Genomic DNA, 22,604 nt, shown 5'->3' with positions numbered 1-22,604 from the left:
ATTTGCACAGTTTTTTTTGTCAATAATATGTTTATGCTTTTAATTAATCCTGAAAAATAAAGATTTGCTTCATCAAAGCCTTACCCAAGAGAAATGTTACAAGCTAAGCTAAAGCAACGGTAAAAGAAACTTACTTCATCAAAGCACATTTTCATTTATTATTGATATTTTTGATGGTATTCTAATTATTATCATGATGTTGTTATTGTTATTTTCATATCAAATCAATTCGCTGTTTTGTGCTAACCCTAAACTTGCATGTTTAGTTGGACTTATCTGTACTTAAATAATGAGCTCTAATTTGTAAAATGTGAGGTAAAGGTTTATGAAACCATGATGGGATGTTTTGATGAAAACTATGTGCAACTGCACCTAAAACTCTATAATAGCCTGTGATTAATGAGAAATGAATTAGGTTTAAGAAAATGTTTCCATTTTGGTCTTACTCTAAACATTTGACCTTCCATCCAAAAACAGCATCTCTTGATTTCAGTATCATAGATTGCTACTAAAGACCATGTATTAATGTATATAGTGTCATCTGGAGGCTGATCGGAGTCTCCTAGGTTCACAGCTAAACAGATTTGCTTTGACAGCTTTGATAAGTAGAGCCACTAATACGCTGTTTAGAGCTCCAACAAGCCACCGAAGGAAGACAAATTCAATTTGTTCCATGTGACAGGCAGCAATGGCAAGAGTGATCGGTCTGACTTGAATGGCTTTTCTCCTGAGCTGCGAGCATCACCTTTTGGCTTCTGGCTTTGAAGTGGTACAGACATTTTTCCAAATAGCCATTTAGGAGCACATGCGGAGAGGTTAAATCCATCCTCCACAAACATAGCTTTTTATCAAAATGAAACGGAAAAAAAGACGCAGCGCTGCACGTTCCAGGCTGCTGACTCTCTGTGATAAAATGGAGCTGTTCCTCAGCCGTGATTTGTTAGACCCAACGCTGATGAATTTTTAGACTTTCTGACATATTGGCAGGAATGATGATATTCTGGAGCTGAATGTTTTAGTTAGGTTGTGTAATGGATATTTGGATGCTGCACTGTTTCCCACATGTAGACAGTACTCAGACAGGCTGCACAGGTGAATTCATAGCTGATGTAAAATAAATGCACAACTTTTCTTGTGATGATGACATGATGGCAGAGGGACAGAGAGAAAGATATCAGCTGATATGTCTCCGCTAAATTCACTGATTGAGTTGTAATGTCTCATGATGAATCTGAAGCTTCTTATGCCTTCATTTTAGGATTATCATGGGGATCCACTTCATTATACATTAAAAATGTTCTTAGAGAATTGCTAACTTAGAGCAACACACTTTTATCCAAATTGATGAATTTGCCTTTGTTTGTGTTTTAAACCCAGCCAGCTTTAGTAGGGCTAACTTAAACTGGAGACTTGTTAAAGGTGCAAAATCCTGTTGTCATGGATTGGACGTACGATGAGCTTGGGACGCTCTAAAGCTTATTCAGGATCAGGGTAATAAGTAGGGTGCAGGCAGGAAAATGCTGAAAAAAGCTGCTTTTTAAAGGTTAACATTTGTCTCCCTGTAAAGTAGAATTTCTAGTATCATGTAACAACTGTTTTAGGTCTTTTTGGCTGAGGCTGGGAATTCTTTGTCATCCAGAGATAAAGGATTAATCGCAGTTAGCTTGTTTAAGTAGAGTCCAGAATTAGTTCAGTACTTTTTATATTGTCATTAATTGCATTTTGATCTGGATGCAATGGTGCAAATATCATATCATGGTATTTTCTTGCCTCGTGTTAGTGGTAACATTTAATGGTGATAGATAATTAAAGAGATAACACACTTAAATGCATATTCATTTTTGGGTGATTTTTGGCTGTCCTGGATGAAAAAAAGGATTTTATAAGTCCCTGTGTTCACTTCTGTCTCTCTGCACTAATAATTTTTAATGTTGTCTCTACCCTGCTAAGGTGTGCTAAGCTGCTGACTTGAGCACATTTCCTAACGTGCATGTTCACAATAAAAGTTTACAAGAAAAATAGCAACAACAGACCTTTACTGTGAAGAACCTGATGGGAGTAGTGCATTAATCAGTGATTTAACAGAAGCTTTGGCTGCTGTAACAGTGTGTTTAAGCAGCTAAAGAGGTTATAGTGGCTTCTCTTATCCGTTTAACGCCACACTAAGAATTTTTGACCCATCACGGACTTCAAATAAGGGTGTCATGAGTTAAAAACACTTTTAAACAGTTGTTTAAGCTGTTTTAAGAAGAATCGCTCAAAACAAACTGAGAGCTTATGTTATTGATAGCCCCAGTCAGGCCAAAAGAGACACTGTGCAAAGTGAGTACACTCACTACATTGCAGTTATTACAGACATCAAACTTGGAGAGGAAAGATCACATCTTTTACCTGTTAACTGTACTTAATCACAGGGGTTGACATTCAGTAAGTTACCTGGCTGCTCTTAATGTTAGAGAAAAACCAGCTGATGACTGGACTAAGACTGAGCCGCCATCCGTCACATATCATTCTGCTACACCATCACTGGCAGTGGTTTTACCTCCACTTCCTCAAATAAAGTACACAGTGGAGAAATATTATGGATTTGGAATGTCCAACAACCCAGCACATTTTAGTCTCATTTTAAGTTTTTATCATCCATCCATCCATTTCTATACCGCTTATCCTGTTAGAGGTCGGGGGTGTGCTGGAGCCTATCCCAGCTGTCATTAGCCGAGAGGCTAGGTACACCCTGGACTGGTTGCCAGTCAGTCACAGGGCTGACATACAGAGAAGGACCAAGCACGCTCACATTCACACCTACAGCCAATTTAGAGTGTCCAATTAACCTAATGAGCATGTTTCTGGTGGTGGGAGGAAGCTGCTCACCACCACTCACAAACATAAAGAAAACCTTAATTTCAACCAAGATTTCATTAATATTATTGTCCTTGTTTATGATTTTTGCTGTAAGAAATGCCAGGACAGCCGGTTGTGGGAGGACAGCCAGCTGAGGATATTGATCGTCATTGACTGTGACTGACTGTGGTCTCCCGTGTTTTTAAATCCTTTGAGATGGGAAAATCTTCCAGTGTGTCAACACATACAGTACTGTTAAAAAGTATTTGCCCCCTTTCTGATTCCTAAGTTTTTGCATATTTATCACATTTAAATGTTTTGGATCATCAAACCAATTTTTATATTTCACAAAGACAACCCAAGTAAATAAAAAATGCTGTGCCTGAATGAGTAGTTAACTTTTTAAAGGGGGGGGGGAAATCCAAACCTATCATGAGTTAACTGTGATTAACCACAGTTTTTGGAAAGCTGAGTTCAATTGCACTGGTGTACCCAGGCCTGATTACCACCAGATTTACTGAATGAAGAAATCACTTAAATAGAAGCTGTCAGAGTGAAGCTACAAGATCTCAAGAAGAAACGCATCATGCCACAATCCAAAGAAATTCAAGAACAAATGAGAAACAAAGTGATTGAAATCTATCAGAGTCAAATGACTCTAAGAGTGCAACGACGACTCATCCAGGAGGTCACAAGAGAACTCAGAATGACATCCGAAGACCTGCAGGCCTCACTGGCCTCAGTTAAGGTCAGAGTTCATGATTCAACCATAAGAAAGACACTGGGCAAAAATGACATCCATGGGAGAGTTCTAAGGCCAAAACCACTGCTGATAAAAAAAGAACACAAAGGCTCGTCTCATATTTACCAAGAAACATCTTGATGATCCCCAAGATTTTTGGAGAAATATTCTGTAGACTGATGAGACAGAAGTTGAACTTTCTGGAAGGTGTGCGGCTCATTATATCTGGCATAAAAATAACACAGCATTTGATAAAAAGAACATCATGCTAACAGTCAAACATGGTGGTGGTAGTGTGATGGTCTGGGGCTGCTTTGCTGCTTCAGGACCTGGACCATTTGCTGTGATTGATGGAACAATGAATTCTGCTGTCTACCAGAAAGTCCTGAAGGAGAACAACCAGCCATAAGTTCGTGCCCTCAAGCTCAAACGCTCTTGGGTTATGCAGCAGGACAATGACCCGAAACATAGCAGCAAGTCCACCTCTGAATGGCTCAAGAAAAACAGGATTAAGGTTTTGGAGTGGCCCAGTCAGGTTCGGGACTTAAATCCAATTGAGATGCTATGGTGTGACCCGCCCCCCCCCCCACCCCAAAAAAAAAATTAAATACTCATTCAGACACTGCATTTTGTATTTACTTGGGTTGTCTTTGTGAAATATAAAAATTGTTTTGATGTTCCGAAAAATTTAAATGCGATAAATATGCCAAAACGTTAGGAATCAGTAAGGGGGCCTACTTTTTCACAGCACTGTAAGTTGTAGTAATGGAATGAAACATATCAAAATGCAGGACATGTTGTTTGAACGTCTTTCACGTACTGCCGATAAATATGTACTGTTTGAAATGTTATCAAGAAAGCAGAAGCATAAAAAGAAAGCTGCAAAATGAGGCGGTATATTACAACACATGCAGATAGGAGCCTGGATGTTTTAATTCAAAAGAAAGTTTAGGAAACTCTGCACCTCTTACTGTTTTCTAAATGTGTCAGAATTTAATTGAAACCTTTCCTTGTCTTTAGAAATGGAGTGTAAGATTTTAGATCAAGATTTTAGCGGTATGACACACAATGTCACTCCTACTCAGGATCTAAAAATACCCCACCTTTTGAACAAGGATGCACTATCAGCGCTCATCAGTACATTCCCTGGATCTGTGGGCCCTCTTTCGGAGGGCTTTCTTTTGGCAGAAAGCACCGCAGGCCATTAGCGAGGCGTAAGGAGTCCCACTGGTTTATTTCCAGTTCAGACTGTGGCTTTTCTCTGCGCTGGGAGCGGTGATTTATCCTGCTGCTGTCGTTCCTGTCCTGCTGTCCTCAGCACAATCACGCGGAGCTGGTTCTCAGTGAGCACACCTTCTAGCCAGGCTCGCAGTATTACATTCAGCAAATGATGAAAAAATCTCAGATGCGAGCCGCCCTCTCCCCTTCCTCTCTGAAACCCCTCCCACCTGCACCCCCTTCAAGTTAAGTGTGATTAATCATACATCCTTTCTCTGCTCGAGTTGGCTGTCTTTCTAATCAGCCACAGGCTTTTATGTGGCGGCTGAACACAGCGCAACGAAAAAAAATCTTTTTACATGTTTTCAGTCAATTCCACTTTTTGTACTCTATTTGTGTTTTATTTTTTGCCTGACTGACACCATAACAGAGCAGCAGAGACGACCTGTGATTAAACACATCAGCTTTGATTCTGGTGATTACAGCAGCGGCAGCAGCACAATCCGCTCACACAGTCTAATGACATGAACCGGTACGGGAGCCCAGGCAGGTTTTTGTAAGTCACATAATCCCTCATGATAACTAAAGCATTAGCAAAACCCCCCAAGCATCCATCACAGTGGGAGTCAGACGGATTTTGATTTCTGATAAACAGAAGGGATTACATTTTATGTGTTCACTAAGACTTGGAGGATTGTCCATATGAGGAGGCGCGTGTGTCTGCAAACGTATCGACTGAGTGCTGATGTGTTGAAATGTCGAGATTAAGACTTCTGTCTGACATTTACTAGCATTAGGCAGGCAAATATAAAGCAAATCTGCATGATCTCTCTGTAAATAGTCAGGAACTTAAAATAGTGCCAAACAAATACCATTACACCAAGTCAATATATTCTCTATAATACCGTCTGAAGAGGCTCCAGAGAATGCGTGCCTGCTAGAAATTTATTCCCATGGCTGGATTAAGCTGCTACAGTCTATCAATTATGAACCCTCACTTTCTCTCTCCCTGTCTAGTTTTGTTATTCTGATATATAAACCAGGCCTGTCATTTACTATGTGATAGTGAGGATAATGAGCAATAATAATACAGGCATAATAAAAAATAACCCAAAGTTGATCTAATAAAGAACCTCACATATAAAGGGAAGTTTACTTATAGATCACCATTCATACACAAAGCAATTCAAAATGCTTTACAGAGTTAAAAACAGACGTTATTAATGAAATATATTAAGGTATAAGAAAAAAAATCATGAAGCTATTATAAGAGCTAAAAATGAATAATCATGTTAGAATATTCTCTGCTCTTCCAGTGTCAAACACCACTTTTGTGTTTTTACTGTGATGACGTATTTTGTGAGCAGAGTCTAAAGGTCTTTGAACACCTAGGGCAGTGGTTCTCAAATGGTGTGGCGAGGCACACTGGTGTGCCGTGGGAATTTGTACACCCAGGAGTGATTACCATGACAACAACTAAGGACACTGTCACTGGTATATTTTGATACTGTCAGTGATTGAGATGACCATTGTGACAACTTGTTTTCAAAATGGCAATACCATAAAGTATCAAAATGTCTAGAAACTAGATAAAATATTTGAAAACTAAAATTTGTCTGTGGTATTCCCAGTATTTCCTTACTGTAACCTGGTTTCATACGTACACATAGTGGGTGACTTGGTACAAAAATGACACATGACAGGCACAAAAAGTATTGGATTTGCTGCAGCAGATTGCTTTAATCACCAAGTGTGAATAATGCTGACATGGCTGAAATGAATGCTGGAAAATGTAGATATTAGCATGTGTATGTGTAATTCAGTTGTTCCTAAATGTTTTAGCAGTGTAATTTCAACAAGCATGCATTATGACAAGAGGATCTGGCTGCAGACCTCTATGGTGGGGCGTTTGGCTGCAGACCTCTACAATGGGGCTGGCAATGACGTACATTACCGAAGCCAGAACCAGAATGATGTACTGACATACATTTTCCACTCACTGTCAGATGTCACGGTAAGTAGCTATTTTTCCCAACAGCAGAATTTTATGAATAAAATTCTAAAATTTACTGAGCGGAATCAATTTAAATTTGACTAAGGAAACCCAAAGAGGGTTAGGGTTAGGCATCTGAACCCTAAAGATTAGGGTCAGGGAAAGAGGGGAGGGATAAAATTAAGAATAACACACCACTGCCTGGGGAAAAAACTAAACTAGGGTTAGTATGTTGCTTCCCACCCCACGGCCGAGGTCTGCCTGGGGTAGAGGTCTGCGACAGATGAGCCCAAAACACCCCACCATGGAGGTCTGCAGCTAGATGCCTCTCTGTTATAACTGAAACTATACATCCTCTAGAGACAGGGTCTGACGTCTTTAACAGGGGATTTTGCAAAAATATGACGATGGTGTGCCTTTAGATTTTGGCTTCATCTAAAGTGAGCCTTTGGCAAAAAATGTTTGAAAATGAATGATCTAGGGCAACACAAATAAATGAAGAAAATTGTGAGTAATTCCAAAGCAAATTTTGATGCATCTTTGTGTTTACATCAGTAGTGAACCCATATTTTCATAAATTATACATATAATTAAAAAAAACAAACAAACAAACAAAAAAAACACAGCTATGCTGGGAATGTCTGCTTTGCCTTTTTTTTAAAAACATGTTATTAAATTTTTTAGCAGTTGAAATTCTATTACTTATCTAAACTGATAAATAAAAATATAGTCAGGTCTGTTAACAACAGTGACCGATTACTTTATATTATCTGGAGTTCTGAGGTTAAGTCCTGGATCATCAGTGAGAAAAAACACTGACAGAATCAGAACTAGATTAAAACTCTGACTTAGTATGAAACTGCATAAGTTATAAGTAAACAGAATCAAATGCGTGAATATGAAGACACATTAAATATTAAAACTTAATTGAAAACCAGATGAAAAATCTTAAATTCAAATATTAATTAAACAGATAAATATAGAGCTCCATTAAATACCAGACAGGAGGCTTTGAGTTTGCTTTAAATATTTATGGGAAGTTGCACAGTGTGTTTTTACTTGTTTATTCTTCAGTGACCTCTCAGCAGTATAAAATAACTGTGGAGGGAAAACTCACAATGTATCAAATAAATTGGGGCGGTTTGATTGTTTCTTGAAATTAATTCATCTTTAATCCTTCACATTTGCCACGTTCAGTGTTTATTATAGTGGTTCTCACAAATAGGCTGTACCTGGGGTGCACGCTCTGAAATATTTTAAATTTTTTTTTTCCTGATCTGCGTTAAATCCCATTTAATTGTGGGTTACAATACTGGTGATTAATGTACAATCTCCTATCACTCTGTCAATCAATGTCATTTGAGGAGAATGAGGTATTAGTTAGGGGCGGGGCTTAGTTGAACTGAAAGCCGAATGCAACGGCTGCTCCCAGTGTGTAGAAATTAGCTAGTATGTCGTGGCAGTTTCATCAGTATTGCACCACATTTCTTCATGAATCAAAGACCAAAGAACCACGCAGAAAGCTGTTTATGATGGAAAAGGTGCTTTTTCGCTCTTCTCCAGACCGGCCTCCACAGAAGTTTTATCCCCATCATGCTCCGTTTACACACTACAGCACAGTTTGTTTGTCAAGCTGATGTTACTTCTTGAGCTGTGCATGCGTAGAACCTAAAGCTGTCTTGTCGCTCTCGCTTATTGGCCCGTCATGAATGTGACAGACAGAATGTTTGTCCAATCACCTTTTTTGAAAAGTCCTGCCCATCTCAAAGGTTCTCTATGGGAGCTTTGCCACATGAATGTGAAATATATCCACGCAAACAGTCTATCTGGTGTGTCAGGTTAGCGAGTGGCTGTTCTCACCTCCTATTGCTGCAGTAGTTGATGCAACATGAGTGTTTTCATTGCAATGATATAGTGACATGTATGTAACGGTGGACAGCACGTCTCATATCAAATATAAAAATGCAGGATGTTGTTGGCTTTAAATATTTTAGACAATTTCAACAAAAAAATATGCAACATATGTGTAGGTTTTTTAATCTTTTGGATTAATGTAGCAGTGTAGGTGCAAAAAATTAAATAAGTTTCCACCTGTAATGGAAAGAACTAATGGGGCGTTGCTGTAAATAAAAGTAATAAATTAATTAAAAGGAGAAATTTACATTTAAATGTTAAATACTGAACTACCATTCTGCTCAAACCGCTGCATTAATATCCCAGTTTCCATGTAAAACTCATTATTTGTGATGCACATATTAGGACATAGATGCAGACAGTTGAGCGACAACAGAAAATGAGAGAGGGCAAGTTGAAGCCAAGGTCCCTGGGCAGAGAGCCTCTGGGGATTTCTGTAGTCTTCCACCTGCACCACATCTTAATGCCTTAACCTTGAGGCATCTCAAAATTCACCAAGAATCAGGTTCATTTAGTTTGCTGAAATATATTGAAAAACACAACCTCTGCCCTTAAAATAATGCTAAATAAAATAGAAAAGATAAATCTTAAGAGAAAAGCTGCCACTCATGATCTGAAAACTCCTTTTCTTTAAGTATTTCTTACTTCATTTTACACTTGTCTTGTTTGGAGTGACAGCACAATTAAAAAAGAAGCACTCAACTCCAGGACTTCACTGTAATTAACACACACTCTAAGTAAAACTGACAGTCATAAAAAAATGAAATTAAAAGACAGGATGTTTAATAAAACTCCAGTTTTACAGACAACTTTGTATCAGCTGGTTTTAATAAAGTAAGGACAACATATGCTGGATTGAGTGGTGACTACACTTACCCTACTTCAGTGCAGCTGATTTTTCTTTTTATTCAGCCCGTTTTAACCTTGTATCTTCCCGTCCAGCCTCTCTGCTGTGGAAACAGTGCATGTTACATCAAAGACTGCTACATAAAGAAAGAGAAACCTCCTCTGGAAGCTGCTGTTCTGTTGCTGTATCTTGTTCATGTTTTGGGCTGCTTACTTTTGATTGACTGCATTTATTCTCTCCCGCTGACAGTTCTTCTTATCGCCCAGTCCTCCCCCATATCATACAACTCCATTGCCCACCCTGCCCCCATAATACGACCTCTCAAGGCATTTCTAGTCAAGTAGTCACTGGTATTTCTGCCATGGAATATATTTTTGCAACATCGTCATCACTGGTTTAAAATGCATGCTCACTGCGTTGTAGAGCAGGTATAGACCAGAGGAGAGTTCTCACCTCTCCAAGTCTGATTTCTATGATAACAGCAACATAAAAACACTTTGGAGAGCATCTCTGATGTCCTGCTTGGGTCTTAAACACAAGCTGCGTACTGCAATGGATCCACTCAGTTTGACTTTATAACAGCTTAACCCTTTACAGGGCACACATTGAAGTATTTTTAGTTGAAAAATGACACACTAGAATATTATTGGTGTGGATCCCAAAACTTTTACCTATTTATGGGGAGAAAATTAAATAAATAAATAAGAAGAATTATAAAAACCCAAAAAGTGCATGCCAAATAAAAGGCTTATGATGGCAAAATAAGCACACATTAAATGTATTTGAATAGAATATACTTATTTCATAGACGCAGTTTCTTTTTATCTCATGTGTTTTTAATTTGAAACCTAAAAAAAAATAAATCTTGAATTTCTAAGTGAGTTTTAGCATTGATTAGGCTCACAATGAGAATAAAAAACTGATTTTTGCCATAAATATACAATAAAATGGCTGTGCTGTTGTATAACTGTCTAGGACAAGCAATATTTCAACATATATACACCAGTTTTTCCTTATAATATCATCAGAAAACCCAGAAGCATCACGAGTATTGAATGTCTAAATGAATTTAGCAACAGTGACGCTGAGAGTTAGTATAATAAAACTGTTACAAGGTAACAATTATAGCCAAAACCACACCTGTTTAACTATATATACCCTGAAAATGTCTTTAGATGAGTAAAATTTTCCCCTGGATCACTCTTTAATGTTTCACAAAACTTTGGCCACATCCAACTCCACTATATAATACTACTATTTACATTACAATGAGGTAAAGAAAAGAAAGGCAAAATGCTTGCTTGATGAATTGGGTGTATGTCTTAAAATAGACATTTTACAACCCTAAACATGCATCTGTTAAACTATGGTGCCTCCATCTTTCACGCCACAATTGTTTTGCTAGAAATCCTATGCAACCAACTCTATAATGACATTTAGCAGTACTGTTCACCTTTATGATGTGAAAGTTTAATCAGGTTACCATGGTTACGATGTTAGCACCATTGGGATAGGACTGACAGAGATGCGCTGTGATGTCACTTTCCGTGATGTTGACTGATCTCCTCTGATTGGTTGAGAAATATCATAGTGGTCCCACTGTATCACAGAGTTGGGGGAGGTCATAAAGGAAGTTGACCAAAGTCACCATAAATGGTTCATTGCCTCATAAGTATTTAAAGATGTATTTAAACTCATGAACTGCGTGTTTTAAGCCCATAATGATTCAAAGAAGCAGGTTGTGAAGATAAATGAGGTTAGAAAAGCAGCTTTAAACACTGTAGCTCTGTGCACTCACTGGTATCACTGCTAAAGCTAAGTTAGATCAACAATAAACAGATTTCTCAACAAGTTCCTCACAGAAAAAGTCAGTAGTTAATTTTCTTGAGTGCTTTTGTTGTGGACATCCAGATCAGGAAATGTGGGGTTGAAAGCAGCTTGGCACGTCTCGGCAGGAGAGAAACGAAACTAAAAATCACAGACGTGAACACAGACTGACTAATTAAACATTTTTATGCAGAGGCATGAGTTGAGTATGCAGTTGTTTTAGGGGACAAAGGGGGGTTGTAGAATTTAATTGCGTTTAGTTTTGAAAATACTGTTGGTGGACTACTGTCACTAAGAGAGAAAAAATAAGGCCATGTTGCCCTGCTCTTCTTTTCTGAAAAAAAAAATCTTCATGGAGAGTTTCTGTTTTTTTAGTCACTGGAGCTCTAAATTTAAAACATGAAAGAAGCAGTAGATGTGGGTGAAGCTCTCCATGCCATCTTTTGTTATTGCTTTGATTGAGAGCCCCCTGATGATGTTATTTCCATACTGTGCGTTTAAAAGGAGGATTTCTTTTCTCTCCTCAGCTCCCCTACCAATCAGAGTCTAACTGTGTCTCTGCTTTCACAGAATCTCAAACAAGCTAAATTGATGTTAGGCTCAATTTCTGTGTCACAGTCTGCTCAAATGTTCCATCGGTGTACATTTGCTCTAGTCTCGGCCTGATGTCCATGTATGCAGAGTTGTTATGCCGGATATTGAAAGCAACACTGTTGTTCTTAGTTATTATCAGAAAACAGCTTTTCTCTGAGTTTTTTTTTTTAACCATAGGCATGTAAAACACTGTTGGTAGAGCAAGGACTGAGGCATCCATACAAGCATCCCGGACAAAAGCGGCAGTAAAGCGCTCACTGTGTGAAATCACTGTTCAAAAGATGACACAGCCCGGTGATCAAGGCTCTATCCAGGTGGAAATGATGGATGCACGGGGCATCAGTTAAACTCAGCACATTTTAAACATTTCCTGACACCCTCCGTTCACCCCGGTAGCCCTGTCTCCTTTGATGATGCTGTAAGCGTGAATACATTAGATACAGGACCTATCATGTTTGCTTAGAAAATCTAAGTGAGGATTTCCTGACACAACAATAAGGCTCTTATCGAATTTATGTGGAGTTTAATAGAGTGCGTGTTTTTACTAGAGAATGTTTGAGGTGATGCTTGAAGTGTGCAAATGGACCAGGGGGAGGCATCAGAGTCATAACACTGTTATACATATTCATCAATCCAAGGTCATCACTTTGTAGGAGGCCACTTATTCCCATTTGTTAGAGTAGAAAAGGATTCAACACAGCAGGACAATGAAAATGACTTGCTCTCACTCCCAATTAGTCAAACACAACAGATCTGGCTCAACACTTCAAAATTTGTTGCCTAGAGACTCCTTTAGCAATGTTTCTGATCATTTCTAGTCGGGCTGCATGATTTTGGCAAAAATGATAATTGCAGTGTTTTTTGTTAGCATTGGAATCACAATTATTAATCACAACTAATCATTTATTAAGGGCTCATTTTTTATTGTTCATTTGAAAACCATTCTGCTACTCATCCATTGCCAGAGCTGGACTAGACAAATAAAAATCTGCCCTGGCAACAAAACACCTTTTGCCGACATGTGACTGTGATGTCACACACTACAGTAGACAGAGTTCTGCTATTATGCATTTAACCAGTATGTTTAAGGTGTATTTGGAAGCCATAAAAGTATCTGAATAGAAATAGCTGAACATAAATGTAAGTGGCTCTGTCAAATGTGGTTCTTCTCTTTGAGGGTGCTCAGAAACAGAGAAAGACCAGACTAAAGGTGATGCTTCTCTGTACACATGAAGTGATTTTAAAGTGCTGATGACTTACTAGCTGTCCATGGAAACCTCTCTTTGTTTTGGGTTCTTAGATGTCAAAAAAAGAGTATTCAAGCTATCCAAACCTACCTGATCCCATTAGAAAAAAAGTAATTACTCCCCATTAAATCATGAATTAACTTTGATTAACAACATTTTTGGGAAAACTGAGTTCAATTTTACCAGCCACACCCAGGACATATTACTGCCACACCTGTTGAATCAACAGATCCCTTAAATAGAGTCTTTCTGACAAAGTGAAGTAGACTAAAACATCTCAAAAACATCATGCTGTGAGTTAAAGAAATTCAAGAGCAAATGAGAAAAAGTTAACTACATCTTTCAGTCTTGAAAAGGTTACAAAGCCATTTCTAAGGCCTAGGGACTTCAGCCAGCCACAGTAAGAGCCATTATCCACAAATGCAGAAAACTTGGAACAGTGGTGAACCTTCTCAGGTTCACCACTGTTCCACTGAGGTGGAAGATCACGTAGCAGGTAGCCAAGTTTGCATTGCAAAATAGTGCCGAACACAGAGCATTTGGGGTGAAAAATGACATGTTTAAACAAACTCGATAACGCAGAGCAGCTATACCCATAGCCTAGTTTCTCCAAGAGCGTCCCGTTACCCACAGTGTTACAGTGTTACCCACTGAAGTCACTGTAGGCTAATGGCACTACGTACCTCATACAACCCAACTTCAGAAATACCAAATACCCCTCTAAGGTCAGTGTTCATGATTAAAAAATAAGAAAGAGAATGGGCTAAAAGGCATCTATGGAAGGATTCCAAAGCCGAACCACTGCTGACCAAAAGGAAACAAAGGCTCGTGTCACATTTGCCAAAAACACCCTCTTGATCTCGAAGATTTTTGGTGAAATATTCTGTGGACTGACGAGACAAAAGTTGAACTTTTTAGAAGGTGGCAAACTAGTTAGTAGATGTAGGGGGTGCTGACCTTTTCAACATCGGGTCAGGTAGGTTTGGATGGCCTTTTCCTTTAATAAATGAAATCATCATTTAAAAACTGCATTTTTCTTTTATTTGGGTTATTTTAGTCTTATATTAAGATATGTTTGATGATATGAAACATTTAAGTGTGACAAATATGCAAATAAAAGAGAAATCAGGAGTTGACATTAATGTGTTAAATAGACTGCGTACAGACTGTTCAAAAATTCAATGACAGTATCAAAGAAAATGACATTCATTCTCGACTTTCAGTAAATCACAAAGTTCACACAGTCTCTGTAGTTCTGGGATATTTTTGAATCTGCCGACTTCAACAGCCAGGGGAAGGAATCTTGTTCTTAACTAAGCAACCAAAGATTTCTTGTTAAGTTTGCTTTGACATAAAATTGAGTATGCTTAGTTGAATATATGCCTGTGCCTGGGTTTTAGTGATACATCATTTAAGCATATTTTTTCAGTTCCAGCACGTTTCTAATCGAGTTCACACTGCAGATTGGCAGCCAAATGAGACTCTGAAATGACTCACCAAATAACTGACTATTTTGGGTTAGCCTTGGCCTGTATTCACTTCCTTTGAATGTGGACAGCCTTAGCTGGCATTATTAGTCTAGTTGGTAGTTTAACTAAAAGGCACATTAGTTAGGACAAAGAAAGTTCCTTACTTTTGTAGCACCCATTAACCACCTAACTTGCATCATTACTTATTTAAACACCACCAATGCCCTTTCCCCAACCTTACCAAATAGCCTTGGTGCCAGAAACAGCGCTTAGGTTTTTAAGCCACATGAATGTTTTAAGTTGGTGAGCTCATAAAAGTTACTAGAAAGCTTAGTTTTATAGTTTATGTGGGTCTTGCTCATTTAGGAAAGGTTACATGACTGCTTTCTATTAAAAGCTCTACTGAATGTTTCATATGTATGATTGCTAAGTTGCTTACTTGACCTTGGAGGCCAGCACATGCATAACTAATTGGTTGCCATGACACCAGAATTTTCAACTTTGATATGATGCCAGTGAAAGTCTGCAACAAAACCAATACAACAAAAAAAGACTGAAAGACGAAGAAGACATCAAGAGAGATAAATCTAACTTCATGAGATGCCAAAAGGTCTTGGCATATTGGCTTTCTGACCACAGCGGATCTCTCTTAACCTGTCAGCACCTTTGGGTTTAGAATATAACCCATGCTATATAACTCAAAACATCAGTTCTTTGCACACTATCTATCAGTAACGTAGTTAAGTAAAGCACCATTTCAAAACATTGCTGTACACACTGAAAAACATCCAATTGAGCTGCCATGTTTGACAGGAGAGATGTGAGAACATGTTGGACTTTTATGACTGATTCCTGTAACAGAACTGGAGTAATTATACAAGTTGAAGGAACACACAGTGAAAACTGGTGCACTATAACCTGGCCAGAATAAAAACCCAGCATCAGTTTCTGCCTTGGAGCGAATCTCTGAACCTCAGCTCTGAAATCCGTCATCCAGGAATTGGCAGGAGCCTCCTAATAAGCACTCTTTTCTGAACAAAAGGCTGGAGTGATATAGGTGAGGTGCAGAACCAAACAGGCGGTTTCTTTTTACCTCCTTGTGGCTAATTGATGACTCCGACGGTGGAGGGAGAAAGCTGAAAAGCTGTTAAAGTGAAACATGGAGTCAGGCAGAAAAGCATCCCTCACCTTTGTCTCCTCTGTCTGCAGCTGCTGCAGGAACAGTGTTAAGCCTGTGAAAAGGTTGTATGACTAAGACGAGTGTCTGCACACAGCATACCTCCTGGACATAGTAATGCATAACATTTGGGTTTCATGTATAAAAAGCACTGACCTTGTGAGGTAATCTAAGCCAGGGAGCCTTTGATGGATGGCAACATGCCAGAGGTGGTCAAGTTTGATGTTAGCCCAAGCCATCACATTATCATAATGTTGCACATTGAAAATTTAGATATAAATGCTCAGGAAGATGCAGCTCAACCAGTGCAGAAAAATGTTCTGGACTGATACCATGAAAGCAGAAGGATGTCTGCAGAAGCAATGGTGTGTAATAGTATAGAGTTAGATCTGAATCTTTTAGTGTTTCGTGATTCAATTTGATTCTGTTTCTGGGGGTCACCATTCAATTCAGAATCAATATTTGATTTAAACTGATTCACAACACAAATCTTATTTTCTTCCTTATAAAGATGTGCATGTTTCTGGATCCTCTACAATTTACTGAACATTAAGGAGCTGTACATTATGACCCCAGTTCCAGAAAAGATGGGACACTTTGTAAAATGTGAATTAAAGCAGAATGTAAGGATTTGCAAATCTCATAAAGTCATATTTTATTTACACGTAGACATAAGCAACATATCAGACATTTAAACTGAGAGATTTTACCATTTCATGAAAAAATATTAGCTTATTTTGAATAAGATGGCCTCAACACATCTCAAAAAAGTAGGGACAGGGCAAAAACAGGCTGGAAAAGTAAGTAGTACTGATGAAACACAGCATTAGGAGAAATTTGCAACTAATTAGCACACATGGCAAGTAGGTCAGTAACATGATAAAAGAAGCATTTTAGAGAAGTAAAGATGGGGTTCACCAATCTGGAAAAAACTGTGTCAGAAAATTGTGGAACAATTTTAGAAAAATGTAAAATTGTGAAGACTTTGAATATTCCACCATCTGCAGAGAATAATATAATCCAAGGATTCAGAGAATCTGGAGAAATCTCTGTATGCAAGGGACAAGGCCAAAGATCAGTGCTGGATGCTCGTTATCCCTGAGCCCTCTCGCAGCACTGCATTAAAAACAGGCATGATTCTGCACTGAAAATCACTGCATGGGCTCAGGAACACTTTCAGAAATCATTTTTTGTCAACACAGTTCAACCATGCCATCCACAAACACAAGTTAAAGCTGTGTCATAAAAAGAAGAAGACATATGTGAACATGATCCAGAAATGCCGCCGTCTACTCTTGGCCAAAGCTCATTAAAAATGGTCTGGGGCAAAATGGAAAACTTTTCTGTGGTCAGGTAAATCAAAACTTGAAATTTTGCTCATAAACCATGGAAGCCTTTTCTTGTGGACTAAAGAAAGATTGTTTAAAAGCCTGCATCTCTGATGGTGTGGGGATGAGTTAGTGCCTACGGCATTGGCCGCTGATTCATCTGGAAAAGCACTATTAATAGTGATAAAGTATACAGAGGTTTTAGAGAAACATGTTGCTCCCATCTAGACAATGTCTCTTTTAGAGAAGGCCTTGCATATTTCCACATACTGCATCCATCACAACAGCATAGCTTCACAGTATGAGAGTCCAGATGCTGAATGGGCCTGTTTGCAGTCCAGACATTTTACCAACAGAACACATCTGGTGCAGCATAAAACAAAAAAAAAGAAACTCTGGCAAAAAGACACAAAGACTGTTGTGCTGCTAGAATCCTATACCAGACAAGAATGGGACAACATTCCTCTCTCAAAACTCCAGCAACTGTTCTCCTCACTTCCCAGATGTTTACAGGCTGTTGTTAAAAGAAGAAGGGATGCTTTACGATGGTAAACATGGCTCTGTTGCTAGTTTTTGAGAGGTGTTGCTGTGCAAAGAAGTTCTTAATTTTTGTATTTCTAATGTTTTGTGTCTTTTATGCTGGCAGTCAATAGGGATCCAGGGAAATGCCATGGGATTATGATGTTTTAATGTGAACAGCGCATGCATTTACAGATGTCTGATGTCTGCAGCCTGGTGCCTCTTAAATTAGCATGAACAATAGTGCAATTATCAAAATAAGTGTATCAGTTTAGTGATTAGCAGGTCATGGCAAGAGAAACAGTGCTGCGAAAAACGTATGCATAACGTCAAAGCTCTGGAATATGGTTATGGAAAATGACTCAGTTTATATCCCATTTGTTGGGTGAAGATTAAACGAGGGACTTTGGGTGTTTTCATTCTTAACTTGTTTGGTTTGGTTGTTTGAACACTGCAGCAAGAGTCCCCAGCAACACCAGGAAAGTAGAATACATCACATCAGGACTCAGGTCTGTACACTGACTTCCTGTGAGTTAAAGGATTGATTTTAAAATCCTACTCTTAGTATATAAAATGCTTTCAGTGGTCTTTGGCCAAATACCCATCTGATCTCTTAGTCCCTTATGAGTCATGTACACCCTTCAGGTCCTCTGGGACACGTTTACTCACAGTTTCTAGAGCCAGAATCAGGCAGGATGAGGGAGCTTTGAGTTGCTACACTCTTCACTTGTGGAACAAATTAAGCATGGAACATACTTAAAGGTTTTTTAATCAGAAACAGCTGCAGGTGAAACAAGTTAGTCCTCCATTTCTGACTGACATCTTACTTTATGTGTCAAGTTTACAGTTGTTGCCATGGCTGTGGTTGATGTGCTTCCTCCTCTAAGATAGACGTACAGCTACTGTTAGCATTGTAGCCTTTGTGCAGCAACGCAGGAAGACATAAGCTAAAGTACTGGCGCTAACCAGAGTTAGCAGTTTAAGTGGCCGGGCATACTTTAAGCAGCAATCCAGGGGATTAATGTTTAACTTTAGCATTCATGACGTACCTGTTGGACCGCATGAGGTTAACTGCCCAATAGCCATTAACCCTTTACTTAATGGACCAAAACTATTACATCAGGGGAAAACAAGTGAGAGGTGTTGGTGTTTATTGCCTGCAGAAGTCCTGCAGAGGCTGCCAGTGGTTGATATCTATCAAAGGTCCACTAAAATATCCTTGGCATGATGCTGTAAGATTTTACACCATAAATCTGAACAAGATAAACAAACTCAAAATATTTGTTGAAACTGATTAACCAGACGTCATGGTGCAAATGTGTCTAATGCCGAAAGGCATTCTTGGAAAACTATGCAGATGACGGGATGATCGTCAAATAATTTAATTAAAAAGACAAACAATACTCAGAATGATTGAATGTTGTTTACTGAAAGACCCTGTTAAGTGAAATCCAAAATGTTTGTCTTAACACACTAGATATGTTGGAGTATGGCTGCTGTAAACCTGTGAAAACACTGAGATCTACATGTGACTGAATTCTAGTTTTAGACTGTTAGAAAGTTTTTCACCTCTTTTCTGGCTGTGTTTAATGTGGGCGGGGCAAAAATGTGGGCTCATGATGTCACAAGCCCACAGTGGAGAATGACTCCGCCCCTTTAACACTACAATATGAAACAACAGAGCAGTTCATCTCGGTACAGTCTGTTGTTAGCTGATGTCACTGCCTTCACTGAAAGTTAACAGTCAGTTAAATGCTGTTTTTTTGTTCATTGTGAGGTAAATTTGCCAAATCTATCAGCCACAGTGGTCTGTGGATTATTTAAAGCATCATAACAGAGATTTTAGCTAAAAAAAAGGGCTTAGTCTCCTCTTTGGCACAGATCCAGGCAGCTGTACTCTGATCATAAGGTTAAGGGACATGGTAACGGTGTGAATGCTTTCCTTCATCCAGATCATAACAAATTCGAGGATTGTATTTCTCTTGAGTGGGCGTGGCTTCATCTTATTCAACAGACACGCCCACACCATCCTGGGGCAGATTTGTGATGATTTTGAAGCTTAATTGTATAAAGTTGGAGATGTTTTATTTGACTGGAATTTGATCAGTAGGGGTTTATAACACAAGTGACCTGTCATACAACAAACATAAATACAGATTTATTTTCACTTCACAGGGTCTTTAAGACTAAAATGATTACAATCAACTCAGAGAAATAGTGCTGAAATAGATATTTTGGATATTTAAGTTAACACGGTTGAATGTTTATTGAAACTTACTACTGTTTGGTCCTACATTGTACATCAGGCGTGGTTCAATAGTCCTGATTGGCTGTCATTCAGTTTCATGTAACAATCCTGCTTATTTCTACTGGGCTTTTTTTGGTGTCTCTCCCCACACAACAGGACATCTTGCAAATGTTAAATATCAACAATCTTGAGTTTTTGTGGCTTCAGTTGTCTTCTGAGCAGATTGATGAAGGTAAAATCACAACACAGGAAAAATTTAAAACTAAACCACTAGATTATCAAGCCTGCTGACTTTGGTCAGAAGGGAAGAATGAGACCCAATATCGGCTAATGTCCTGTTTATAATGTTGTTGTGATGCTTGTTTTTTATAATGTTCTGTGTACATTTCACATGTCTGTGTTTATTTATTCAGATGGAAGTAGGCCTATGGCTATAATCTGGCATATTAACATGTCTATGTTCATTAATGTGCATTGTGCCCGTTGTAAATAAATAAACAGAAAAAATGAAGGCATCAAAGACACATTAAAAATGAAAGTTCATGTCAGATTTAAACAAAGGTAATTTAATAATTTAGGCTAATTACACCTGCCCTGGTCTATACGTTATTACAAAGGCTCCACATAATTAACTTAACAAGTAATTAGTGGATTATTCTCAGGATTATTTTTTAATGATGTGGATTTATTTAATTACTGCACAAACATGCAGCTAAGCTCTTAATAAGCTCTGGCAAATTATTCTTACATCAGTAAAAACAATCTATGCCGTTCCTTCAAGCCATTTCCTTTAGTGAAAGTAAATCACAACTTATCTCTCTGCTATGAAAACACTGAAATCCTTGTAAAGGTGACACGGTGAACCTGGGATGAAACGTCTCTTCTGTACTGAGTCTTTGCAGGCTGACAGTGAAAAGTGCTGATGAGTTTTCATTAGCCTCAGACTCTGAATGAGCCTGGAGTGATTGACATAAGGAATGTCTTTGCTCTTTATCTCAAACGCACAGATTCTGATTGATCTGCGCTCTCGCTCTCTGTTGCAGTTTAACTTTGTCGGCAAACTCCTCGGGCCACGCGGGAACTCGTTAAAGAGACTACAGGAGGACACTCTCACAAAGATGTCAATTCTTGGAAAAGGATCCATGAGAGACAAAGAAAAGGTAACACTCCACTGTTTTTCATTTTTGGCCCTGCTCTCCATGCTCTTTCACTCTTTAGCCTGCACATCTTTTTATCTTTGTCTGCTGCGGTAAGTTTCACAGTTTAAAGTGAAGAGGGGCCGGACCTCCCTTCAAGTCAAGAAAGGAGATCTGTAGTAAGGAGGGCCAGTAAAATTCAAGCTGTAATAAGGATTGTTAGTCAGGCTGACATGTTGATACAAAGTAATGCTGTGCTACCACATCTCTGTTTAGTTTAGAGTTATAGAATTGAAATCTAAGCATTAAGACAACATATGTTCATTTGAGAAGATCTTACTTCTTAAGTAATTGTAATTTATACATACTGTTTTGCATGTTTCCACCTTTCCTGCCTTATACTGGCATAGTATTACTGGTGTTCAGTCACCAAATGCTTACTTGAATATAAATGAAAGTCATTTGATCAGCACTTATACTGATCTATTTCCAATTTCAGGGATTCACTGTCACTTTGTTAGTGTTAAGGCTCGTTTATGCTCCATCTTTAACATGCTTATGCATATAAATTGAGCCCTCCGTCTTTATACTCTGTGTTCATTCATCGTTTTCTGCAAATTTTCTGTAAACTTGTAGATACTACCAGAAATCCGAGGGGCAGTGTTTAGTAGTGTTGAAGCAACAAGAAAAACACAGCATAGAAGGATCCTTCAGAAAATGTAAGAGCTTTTTGAGGAAACGTTGTGCTATCAGTGAAGTACAGGAGCAGACAACAGAACAGCTGGCTGGACTTTAAAACAGAACTGGAGCTCAGTTGTATGTATGAAGAGGATGTAGAGTACTGTGTGAGACTGCTTCCTTATATTTTCCAGTTTAATGTCAAGCTCATGTGTGAGTATACAGCATCACTGCACAATAAATCTGAATGCAATCACAATGTCAGGCTGTGCATTTACATGATTGCATAAATGGCTGCAGTATTTTTTGTATTACGTAGTACTTTAAAGGTTTAGAAAATGTCTGTAGAAAGGCCTTTAAGTTGAATGCCACCACGGGGAAGTTTCTTATTTTCAAACAAGGGAACAGTTTTATTTATTTTCTTTTGTAGAAAAATTAGTTATTTTGAAAGCAGTATTGGAAAACTTCAGGTTTTGCATTTTTTTAAATACTTATACATGAGTATGTTTTGAGTTGAGAATAATTACTTTAAAACTGTAATTATTCTGAGCATATTCATTAATAACCAATCACGCTGACTCATGATACCATGCATTAATTATATCATAATCACAGTCACAAATCACAGCGCTGTCCAGTGATAACGATTACACGTTATTATCAAATCATGCAGCACAAGTATATTGTAAATGTAGTTATGTTTCCTTTGTTTGGCATGTGCACATCTATTATTCATGCTGTCAGTAGCTGGGTTTCCATTATAGTTTTGACTAAGTACAGTTGTGCTCTGAATATGTTTCCATTGAAAGCAGTTTTGGGCATAAGC

At 38.4% G+C, this 22,604-nt stretch overlaps 1 protein-coding gene across 1 annotated transcript in view; it reads left to right on the top strand.

Annotated features, from left to right (window-relative positions):
- The window catches only part of khdrbs3 (KH domain containing, RNA binding, signal transduction associated 3), a 216,739-nt gene that overhangs the window by 98,130 nt on the left and 96,005 nt on the right, over positions 1–22,604 (top strand). Inside the window, exon 3 of the mRNA XM_041809643.1 lies at positions 21,008–21,124. Coding sequence (XP_041665577.1) covers positions 21,008–21,124 — 117 coding nt within the window. The remainder of the gene's footprint in view (positions 1–21,007; positions 21,125–22,604) is intronic.

Source organism: Cheilinus undulatus, linkage group 16 (assembly GCF_018320785.1).
Source record: "Cheilinus undulatus linkage group 16, ASM1832078v1, whole genome shotgun sequence".
In the NCBI taxonomy this organism is placed as follows: Eukaryota; Metazoa; Chordata; class Actinopteri; order Labriformes; family Labridae; genus Cheilinus; species Cheilinus undulatus.
Note: the sequence above shows the minus strand (reverse complement) of the source record. Positions and strands in the feature narration are given on the sequence as shown.